The 11,067-nt window shown below is 57.1% G+C and overlaps 1 protein-coding gene across 1 annotated transcript; it reads right to left on the bottom strand.

Moving 5' to 3' along the window:
- Nucleotides 1-2,824: 2,824 nt before the first annotated feature.
- On the bottom strand, nucleotides 2,825-8,420 carry PDCD1 (programmed cell death 1; the record flags this gene model as incomplete). The annotated part of the gene is made up of 5 exons (XM_082487222.1): nucleotides 2,825-3,043; nucleotides 3,875-3,909; nucleotides 4,552-4,707; nucleotides 5,712-6,044; nucleotides 8,333-8,420. The coding sequence occupies 5 exons, from the start codon at nucleotides 8,418-8,420 to the stop codon at nucleotides 2,825-2,827; spliced, it is 831 nt and encodes a 276-aa protein (XP_082343348.1).
- Nucleotides 8,421-11,067: the final 2,647 nt, after the last annotated feature.

Genomic DNA, 11,067 nt, shown 5'->3' with positions numbered 1-11,067 from the left:
AGACAACAAAGCAGCTGCAGCAGAACGGATGTACCCCAAAACCATACCAGGCCCATCGCAGCCCAGCCTCTTCTTGTTGTGGGCAGGGAAAGCCAAAGGACTTGAGGGTGTCAGCTCAGCCCTGCCCAGAAAACCTGATGCAAACCTTAGCAGCACAGGTGGAAATGAGTTTGCTTGGGTCCCTGCTTCATTTGGAGGGGAGAAAAGGGGCATAAACCTGCCAGCTGGTGCAAATATCGGGCAGCCAGCTGGGATGGGTGCAGTGCTGGGCAAAAGCAGGAGGGCTGTGATATGGAAAGAGGGGAAGGGGAAGGAGGGATGTGGGACGGTGGAGCTGGGAAAGCCAGAACCAAGGATTTCTCAGGACTGGAGGTAAGAGCTTCCTCCAGATCATACACAGTGGCTCCAGGAAGATTGAACTACAATCACTATGCTGGAGGGAGAATCAAAATGGTCAGCGGTTGCTCTCCTGGCTTGCATGGAAAGACAAGAGTAGCTCCTGCACACGAACACGCTTGGCTCCCCATCCCCGAGCAGGATGCTGGGATGTGGGGGCTCACACCCAGCTCAGGGCACTGCTTGGTCTGGGCATGTTCATTTGGGAGCTCGAAACCTGCATCCTGGCCAGAGCTCATCCCAGCCCCATTCCTGCTCTGGCCAGCACAGCCAGTGCCGTGCCCAGTGCAGGGGAGTGTAGCTCAGGTCTCTGCTGGCGCTGAGCACCCTGTCCTCCAAACAGGGATGGGAGATGGTGCCTGGCAGCATCCCTGCCACTCACCCCATGTGTCCCAGGGCCCCAGCCTTGCTCCCTTCAAGGAGCAAGATCACAACTAGGCTGCTGGAGAGCTGGAGGGGCACAGGTACTACAGGCTGGGTGCTCTCCCATCCCCACTGGCAGTGGGAGATGCTTTTGCTACACCTCCAGCTCCACCATCTGGCTCAGGACCCTCCAGCTGGCTGCAGACCACCACCTGCTGAAAGGGGAAGGGACCCAACCCTGACTGCTCCTGGAGGAGCCATGGCCGCAGCCGGGGGGTGCAGAAAGGGATGAAGACCCAGCACCTCCACTGCCCAAGATGCAGGATGGAAAATATGAAGCAGGGCCCACCCTCTTGCTGGCGTCATGTCTGATGGGAAAGCAAAAAACAAAACTGCTGACTGAGCTCCCGCTTCTCGCCCGCTGCGGCTGCCTCCTGCCTCGGCTTTCCGGGCAAGCCGAGCCTGGCCGGCCACAGCAGGTCTCTGCCAGAACCACCGGGGGCAAGGAACAGGGCTGCGGCTTGCAAAAAGCCCCAACGGGCTGAGCCGTGCACTGGCATGAGTGAATGTTGTGTGAGTTACAGTACTGTCCATGGTGGCTACTGGGAGCCTTCAGCAGCACTAGGGACCAAGATGGGCCACCACATCCACTCTCCTATCCTGAGGAAGGGTGAAAACCATCCCAGATGGATGTTCGTCTCGTCTGGTCCCCTGTGGAGGTTTTTTGGGGACTTTCCAGCCCCCACAGGGGACAAACTGCGGTGCCTGGCATGTCTCACCCCTTCACCCAGCTCCCAGGCTGGCTCCCACAAGGCTGCGCTGGTTGTACTGGGGGTAAGAGAAAAAGAAAACTGCTGACACTGCCACCGAGGTGTGAGATGCAAGTGACTCTTCTCTGTTTCCGCTGGGTTTCATGGTCTCCTGACAGGTCTCTGCTGCCTCCAAAGCCACTCCTTACTGAGGTTTCTCACCTCTCAAGCAATGTCACTTCTTTCTGTTCTGGTTTCTGGCAGGAAGCACGGCCCTGGCATCACTTTCAAGAGGGAAAATGGAAGCTTGGAGCCAGAATGTTGCACCGAGCACCATGTTGTGAGCTTTGCCCCAGATGATGGCACCCAGGCCAACGGCACGGCAAGGCTGCTCATCCCCAATGGGCTGGGCAAGCACCCCGAGATGAGCCTGGTAAGGGCGGGCTTGGTTTGCAGCTGCACCTGGGTGACCGGCTAGACAGGGACAAGAAGAAAGACAGCAGTGGCTTCTCTAAATTATTAAGAGCAGCTTTGTGGAAGAGCAGCTTGCATATCACACGAAGAGGCCCAGGAACCACAACAGACGCTGCCACCTCCTGGCTCTTGCCTGCGTGCTGCCAAGAGCCGTTATTTGCCTGCCCACGCATTTGCCATCACGAGTCAACAAACTCCCCATACGTGAAACCCTTTATTCACTCTGCAGGGCCAGATCCATCTCCCACCTGTGGAGGGAGGGACACGGGGGTAGATTTCCCCTCTTGCAGAGGAGAAAAGTGACTGGAGACAGGAGGAAAACCAGCCACCCGCTTCCCAGGGGTTTCTTTAAATAGCGTTACACAAGGCAGTCTCTGCCCAGGGACTCAGCCCTGGTTTCCTGCGAACAGCATCTCCCAGGATCCGCTCCAGTTCTGGCCTCGGGAGTTTCCTCCCACAATTGTGCTTTACTGGTTGAGTCAGACCTGGGTGACGGAAGCAGTGTGGCCACTCCAGAGAGCCCTGAGTGGAGGTAGAAAACTGAGGCATGATATAAATCACCTTTGGGAGAGACCTGTTGGCATTGCTGCTCTGTCCCAGCCAATCCTCCCCACCCTGAACGAAGAGGTGGCAGGTGGAGCCCAGCAGGGACCTTTCTCATCCCACCGCACGGCCACAATCCCACCATGGCCAGGACTGTCTGATATCAACTCCAGCAGTGGTGCCTCTGTCACTCCAGTCCTTGCACACTGGATCTTTCCCAACTGCAAACTGCGGTGGGAGCGAGGGGCCAGGGCAGCCTGTCCCTTCCCGCACTGCCCGGCCAGGAGGGACCCCAGCCCTCAGCAGGGCTGCAAATGCAGCTGCCAAGTCCTCTCATCCAGGTGTTTCTTCCCACTCTCCGGCGTGACAGGTTTCTCCTCTGGGAAGATGATGGTGGCGTATTCAGTCTGGTCGACCGGTCGGGTCTCAGGGGGCACCTGGGTGCACTGGTCCCGCTGAAACTCCAGCACACCATAGTCCACAGTGGACACAGACACCACGGCGGGCTTCTCTTCCTTCTGCAAGGAAAACCCGTCAGGGCAATTCATCATCCGGAGGTACCCGCCATCCCCAGCACAAGCCCCCTTTCTACAGCAAGTGCGAAAAACAGCTCTGAAGCATCCCAGGAGGGCAAGAGCGACATAAAGCCGAAAGACGCACAGACCTGGTATAGCATTTGCCCAGAGAAACCAGACCATGAGCCTTGGGTCATCGTCGAGGCCATGTGGGTCTCAGCTCTCTGCCTCTGCAGGCAGGTGGAGCTCCCTGCCGGCCCGGCCATTGAAGGCAGGGCACGCTAGGAGCCCTTTTCCCACCTCTCCATCAGGCTCTGAGCTGGCACAGGGGGCACGAGAGCCCAGGACTGAGTTTCCTCAGCCCAGAGAGGGGAGAGCAAGGGGGGACCTACTCACTGCCTTCAGCTCCCTAATGGGGTTGGAGAGAAGATGGAGCCAGACTCCTCCCGGCAGTGCCCAGCAAAAGAAAGAGAGGGGACAGGGGCTAGCTGCAGCAAGAGAAACTTTAGCTTAATATATTGGGGGGTGGGGATCATTTTCCCCCATTGTCTACAGCAACACAATCCACTGTCAAAAATAACCCTGCTTTGAGCAAGGGTTGGGCTGCAGAGGTCCCATCCTATCTCAGGAAGTTTTTTGACTGTGATGGGGCTGTGCTGCAGGTGCAAAAAAGCAGTTGTAGCTGTGCAGAAAAGATCTAGCAGCATCAGAGAAGACAGGAGAAGCGAGAAGCCTGTGCGGGGCTGATAAAGGGAGGCCCTGCACCCTCCACACCCCAGCGATGGCACAATGCTCCCCTGCAGCACGGCAGGGCATCAGAGAGACAAAACTCACCGCCAGCGTGTTTTCGCTTGGTGGTTTCTGCGCATCTGCAAAGTAACGTATTTGGTTAGAAGATGCTTGTCTGCCAAGACAGCGTGAGCATCTGCAGCTGGGGCTGAGCCAGCCCCCACGTCCTAGGAGTGCTGGACAACACAACTGTTGCACCACACTTCTTCCTTCTCCACTCACGGTCTAACACCCTGACCATTACAAGGACAAGTAAGGTACCAGCCCACGGTCTAGGGTTTAACTGGGATTAGTAGGGTGCAATTCCTCAGGAGTCACCTCTGGGATAGCCCCCTCGGCTGCCCATGGCATGGCCAAGGAGATGCCCAGTGCTGCAGTGAGGAGACAACGAGATGCCCTGAAGGTGAATGGGACGGATTCACATGCAGCATTAAGACACCATGCTAATGAGTGGTTCAGAGCCGCAGCACGTAGCCTGGGGGCTCCATGAAGGGTAAGCATGACCCAAAGCACTCTTCTCCCTTAGGCATGGAGATACCTGTCCCGTGGGGATGTGCCACAGCTGAGTTTAGTATGTTGAACCTGCCTGTGTACCCCAAGGAGCTGCAGGCATCCGGCTGCCCCTGGGTTCAAGCTGGGTTTGTTGGATAAGCGTCACCCTGGCAGGTCCCCTGGCAGACCCCAGCCCCTTGGTGCAGCACAGCCTCCACGGGGGATCATACCTCCTCTCCTGTATGTGACGGTGAGGTAGCCAAAGATCAGCAGCACAACTGCCCCAGTAAACAGCAGGATGCCCAGGAGCACAGCCTTGATGTGGTCCGGGGGATTGACTTCCTCCATCTCAGGCTCATCAGTGGTGTTTGTCTTCTCAGGGGCTGCTGTAATAGCCATCCAAAAAAGAGGAAATAAAACAGCATGTCAGGAGTGTAAAATGGCCTCTATAGTCCCTGAGAAAGTCAACAGGGGAACACAGAGGCTGTACCCAGAAAGGGCTCAGTCTCAGGCAGGCTGCCCCAGCCCCACCACTCCTCAGGGGCCCTGAATTTGGGCTGACGTGGGGGACGTTTTGGCCATGTCCCATTCCTTCCCCCATCACAGGTGGTGAGGATGATCCCACACTGCTGAGAGCTGGGGTGCAGGGGGCCAGAACACTGCAGTCCTGTAGCATGACCCTATGCCCAGCAGAGCTCCATGGAAGACACGGCTTCCACAAGCCTCCCAGCTGCTTCCGCGTCCTGGGGCCAGCACAGCTTCAGCTGATGTTGGGAGGAGATGTTGTCACAGACAGCAACTTTTGCAGTGTTATTCCTTTTTATAAAAGGCCGTCTCCATCCCCTGCAAAGCCTCTATGCTGCCAAGCAAGTGCATGGCATATCTTCCCGTGAGATCTCTCTCCCACACCATGGGGCTGTGAGATCCCCCCAGGGCATGGTTTTGCAAGAACAGTATCTACACCAACACTGGCTACTCAAGGGGGCAGAGCCCTGGTCATCACCCCAAACACAAGCCCTGTCCTCAAATAAAGGAGCTGTTCAGGGTGCAGGCAGCTCCCTACGCTGGTCTCCTGCTTCCATCCATGGGTAAGGACTTGTTCGTCCCCACAGCATTGCTGGGGACACAGCCCCAGCAGGATGGAGACCTCTGTTTCAGGGCCAGATCCATCCTCAGCGCAGATGCAGGAGGACAGCCTGTGTCCCTGGGCATCAACCAGGCATGCAAAGGAGAGGGGAAAGGGCAGAGCTGTGCTCTCCTGATCCACAACAGGCCCTCCCCCAGCGGGGTCGGACCTGCCTTGTGCCCTGGGCCTCAGTGTGCCCGGGGGCCATAGCACCACATGACACCACCGACAACCTGTGCCCATCAGGTCAGCCCCAAAGCTGACCTGTGACAACCAGGTGGGACCGGTTGCTTTCCATCACTTTATCTGGTTCGAAGAAGGTGATCAGCCCGCAGTAGTAGGAGCCTGAGTCATTCTGGTGAAGGTTCAGGATCTCGATCTTGAATGCAGGAGTGTGGTTGGTGAGCAGGTACTTCTCCGTCTTCGTCTGGAGGTTGTTCCGGCTGATTTCAGCAATTTTTTGGGCTTGGCTGTGGTTGGTCTCTTTGTACCAATTGAGGCTGTACTCTGAGTCACAGTCATTCTCCATGGAGATGTTGCAGAAGAAGGTGGCTGAGCCACCTACAGGAAGAGTTAACATGGCTGGGAAGAAGGTCACTGTTTGGGAGAGAGAAAACAAGGAACAGACATGGTTACAGCAGGCACAGGTCTCAGAAACAGCTGTACACCCCGTGCGGGAACCAGGGACACAAAGGGTGTGAGAATCCGCCATCGCCCCTGCTAGCGCCCCATCTTATGGAGAGGTGATGGACTCCTACGTCCCAAACCCAGAGGCTCCACGCATTCCTCAGCTGTTTCACCCTCAGGTCCTGAAGGCCCCTTCAGGGATTTACAAAACCCTGCCGGCGAGTGCTTGCAAGCCCAGCCCTGTGCCATAGCCAGCACCCAGCTCACCCGTGGCCAGGCTCTGGGGTTTGCCAGCGACGCAAGCAGCCTGATGCTTGGCCCATCCACAGCATCACCCCGGATCACAGGGAGGTACACCAGCCCTTGTCTCTCCCCTCCCAAGTGTGTGCCTGCCAACCGGAGGGAAATCTTCAGGTGTTAGTAACTGTACCGTGAAGTGGTTTCAGCAGAGCAAATTGTGCTCTGGGCTACCTAAAATTAACCCAGAGCACCTGTACCGGGAAAAACAGACTTTGGGGTTTGTATTATTTTTAAATCTGTGCTGTATTTTAAAGTCTGAGTCATCCTTCCTCCAGCTGATGTTGCCTCTGAAAGTGAGCAGCAGGAACGAGTCATGAGCCGGGGCAGCACCCCACGGGGCAGCACCCCACACTGCAGCCCATCGCATGCCCGTCTGCCTGCCGCAGTCCCCCGGATCTTCCCACTGCTCCATACTGGGAGCACAGAGCGGGCAGGGGCTGCCCAGGGCACGGTATTTCCCATCTCCAGCCTGAGACCATCTGGATAGTGCAGAGTGACCTGGATCTTACGATGCCATCCCTTTCCAGCTGCCTGTCCCCTCCTCGCGTGTACGTGGGCAGCCGGGCACCCGTCCTGGGGAGTCCTGGCCAGGCTTGCCAGGCTGCTCCCAGCACGGAGGGCAGTTGGCCACGGCTGCAGCCCCTCCGGCCCTTAGCACCAGCCCTGCTGCTTCGCCACATTTCCCTGCCTGTCATCCCAGTGGGTTCATCCCCCCCTGGGCAGCGGGGATGCTGCAAACACTTCACAACATCCAGACTCAGCCAGCCCCATCCAGCAGGACAAGGCAGCCGCTGTGTTAACTTTTGTTCAGAGTAATGAAAAGCAGAAAGAAGCATTTTTCACACGGGTTATCTGAGCAAACGATTCAAACCGTCAGTGCTTTGAAAAATTCCTGCCGTTAAGAAATTTATCTTCCCTTTTCAGAAATCATCACCACCAGCAGCCCCAGGGCTTGCAGGCAGAGTTAGAAAAGTCCCTCCTGTCCCTCCAGCACTGTCCTGAGGCCACAGCACCATGTCCTCAGCATCACCAACAAGAAAAGGAACCCGGGCAATTCCTTGAAGAGATACAGGATTAGATGGAAAACTGGGCTGAGAAATGAGGGATGAGACCAAAGAGGAGGAGGGGGTGAGGGAAGTGCCCTGGCCCCCACGGGCAGCACTGGCTGCGGCAGTGCCCACACCAAGGGATCTAATTTTTGCAGTGTTCTGGATTTTTTGTGATTAACAACAAATATTCAGCAGGCTTGGGACTTTGCTTCCTACCCAGTGCCACCGCCAGCAATGAATGAAGGACTCCGAGGACTTCTGAAAGCAGAGGTTGGGTTTACGTGTTTCCCCACATCTTCCCAGCACCAAAGGTAACATCTGCTCCAAGAGATGTCCAGCCCTGTGCCCACCCTCAGGGCAGAAAACACCCGAAGCCACCAAAGAAAGAGATGGGCTGTGAGGAAGGGGGGACACAGCTCCATCGGGGCTCTCACTCACTCTGCCCAAACTCACCCCTTCCCCTCCACCTCCCATTCTCCATGAAATTTCACCCTGAGCAAAACCGCACGCAGGACCCTGTCTCCCTCAGGGTCAAGCCCAAACCAGGAGGCGCAACCCAAGGGCACAGCACGAGGCTGTGAGAGCCAGCACAGAAAACCCCAGGCGCCGCAAGACATTGGCAAACCCAGAGGCTCAACACCAAACCCTGACTTCGGCCAGTGTGCCCACAGCGTGGTGCCAGCACCGCGGGTGAGGGACCTGCCCCCTTCTCCATCCTTTAACTCCATTTCTACCCCGAGCATCCCTGTTTCCCTTGCTTCAGCGGCACGTACCCAAAAGCCTTGGATTTTTTGCCTTCCTGATGCCAGAGCTATTTTTAACTACAAAGCTCCCACCCCTTAAGACATTTTCCACCCTCTGCGAATGATGCCGGCTGTGCCAGCAAGCACACCGCACTCCGGTACCTACCCCGGCGGCAGCCGACCAGCACGGGGCCACAGCAGAGCAGGACAGTGCAGAGGCCGGTCAGGGCCACCTCCATATTGCCCCACATCATCTTCGGGGCACGCAGAGCCACGGTAAGGCGGTTGGTCCCCTGCCTGGGCAGGTGTGCCGCGCCGTGCCGTGCCGTGCCGTGCCGGCCCCGGCTCTCTCCGTGCTTCCTTCCCCGCAGTGGCAGCTTGTTCTCCGGCGTGCACAGCAAGGGCTGGGGTGGAAATGAAACGTGCCCATCTCTGCCTCAGAGGGAAACCCAGGCTGCCTCCCGCCCCCAGCTTCCTCCCCACAGACGCAGGGATCAGCTGAGCTGGGTCTGGCCCCTTCCCCTCCCCGTGTGCTCCCACGCAGGCACCCAGCCGCCGAGCAGCGGGGACAGGCACCGCTAAACCCACACCCTTTTTGGGGAAAGCTCCCAGGGATGGAGCAGGCAGGGACCACAGGGGACAGCTCCTTTGCTCCAAGCCTGGCCCAAGAGTAAAAAGGCTGTCTCGGGCTCCTGAGCACCCATGGGTGCTGCCACTGGGTGCCCATGGCTGTGTGGCACCAGGCAGCTGGGCAGGGTCTGAGCAGCCATGGGGCATGCTGAGTGACATTTCTCAGGCTGCTTCCACTGGGAAGGGATGGGAGAGGAGGGAGGAGAGGGAGGAGAAGGAGGAGGAGGAGGAGGCAGAGAAGGAAGGAGAAGGAGAAGGAGAAGGAGAAGGAGAAGGAGAAGGAGAAGGAGAAGGAGAAGGAGAAGGAGAAGGAGAAGGAGAAGGAGAAGGAGAAGGAGAAGGAGAAGGAGAAGGAGAAGGAGAAGGAGAAGGAGAAGGAGAAGGAGAAGGAGAAGGAGAAGGAGAAGGAGAAGGAGAAGGAGAAGGAGAAGGAAGGAGAAGTTTTGCCTCCTTAGATGTGTTTCTCCACAGACAGCTTCACAGAGCGCAGGGGCGGGTGCCCGGGGCCAGGGTGCTGTTATTGCGGTGACCTTTGCAGCACACTTCTATAACTTCTCTGCCAGCGATGCTCTCCACTCACCTTGCTGACTAATACTCGTATAGGAAACAACCAAAGGCAAAAGCACGTCGTGGCTGGCTCCTCCGCTTCTCTTGAACACAGCCTCGGTGCCCCACAGTTTTGGAAAACGTCAGGGGAAAATTAATAATCGGGGTGAAGGATGCGATTCTCATGATGATATCATTATTTTCCGGGCTTTCAGAAATGAGCTGCAGGGCTAGGGTTTGCTCACCTCTCGCTTTCAGGCATGGCCCCAGCAGGCAAGCCGGCCGGAGGAGCCACCCCTCATTTGGGATGGCAAACAAGGGGGCTCTGAGCCGGGGCAGGCAGGGCTCACGCTGGGGTAGTGGCTCGATCCAGCCTGTCCCGGGTCCTCTTTTCCACTCTCCTCCTGGCATTGCAGCATCACTCCTTTCTCATGAGCTTCTGGCCCTGCTTGGACAGCAGAGCAAACCTGGGGGGCTGTCCCCTCCTTGTCACCTCACCATGCCGCCTGGCCAGAGGCCACTGCCTGGCAGGGTGGCAAGGGGACTGCTCTCCACAACATGCAATGGTGCTGGTAGGCGTAGAGGTGGACATTGCCTCTTGCTGACAATTTCCTGCATTCTCATTAAAAAGAACCCTAACTAGAGTAAACTAAAAGGAATCCCAGAAAATATGGAAGCTCACAGCATGGAGGCTTTTCCACCTCGAGGCTTTTTGTCCCCATACGGTGACCCCAGGCATCCAGGCCGGGTGCGGGGAGGCTTGTTTGGTACTTGCAACATGTTTTGGTTTCTAGAGGCGGAAGATGTGATCGCTATCACTGCCGAGATCGCGACTCACCAAGCCAGGGATTGGCAGGAAAAACTGGCTCATCCTTCCCACCTCGCGTGGCAGCGCAGGGCTCTGATTAAAATCGTAGCACAAATTGCTCAAACTTTCCAACGCATGCTCGAAATGGGGCGTTAGTTAGTACCCGAGGCGGGGAGGCTGCCTCATCCACTAGAAACCTGTGGTGGCTAGATGCGGAACATACGGCAATGCTTTCAGATCCTCAGGTTCCTTCGGAAACCCCTGCCCCAATGGTCCCCCACTGCTCCCCAGCAGGAACCGGCACCAGAGCCTTTCCAGGCAGCTTGGGGTGCAGGATGAGGCCGTGTGTGGCCAGGAAGCACCAGGGAGGTCGCAGAGCTGCAGAGCGAGCAGCAGAAACTGCAGGGGAGGGTGAGCCGGGAGCCCTCCGGCAGCATGCTGATGGAAAGCTTGATCCACCGCAACAGAGAGAACAGGGGTTTTTTTTCCTCTTTTTGCTGAAAAAATATTTAAATAGGACAAAAAAAGACCAATCTCACTGCTAGGAAGCCGCTGTGGGGGAAAGAGAGGTGAGCAGCAGTGCCATGCCCCAGCCCGGCGCATGCCCTGGGTGCTGGCATCACGGAGGACTCTGGCCCTGCAGCAGCCCCCGGGGTTCAGGCAGGCTTTGTGCCCTGCCTGCACCCTGCCTGCACCCTACCAGGCCAACGCAGCTCCCACTGGCTCCAGCACCAGCTTCTCCAGCACCAAGGCAAACAGCCTAGCTCCAGCCATGCTGCAGCTCCCGCTCATGCTGGTAAATTCCCTCCAGCCCAAACAGGGTGGATGGCACATCTTGGGGTTAGCTGAGGGGGGGGTCTGAAAAAGGTCCTTTGAGGCTTAAATAAATGAATGCTCTTTCTCTGAGCTAGAATATG

The sequence above is a fragment of the Vanellus vanellus genome, assembly GCF_965231255.1.
Source record: "Vanellus vanellus genome assembly, chromosome: 8".
In the NCBI taxonomy this organism is placed as follows: domain Eukaryota; kingdom Metazoa; phylum Chordata; class Aves; order Charadriiformes; family Charadriidae; genus Vanellus; species Vanellus vanellus.
Note: the sequence above shows the minus strand (reverse complement) of the source record. Positions and strands in the feature narration are given on the sequence as shown.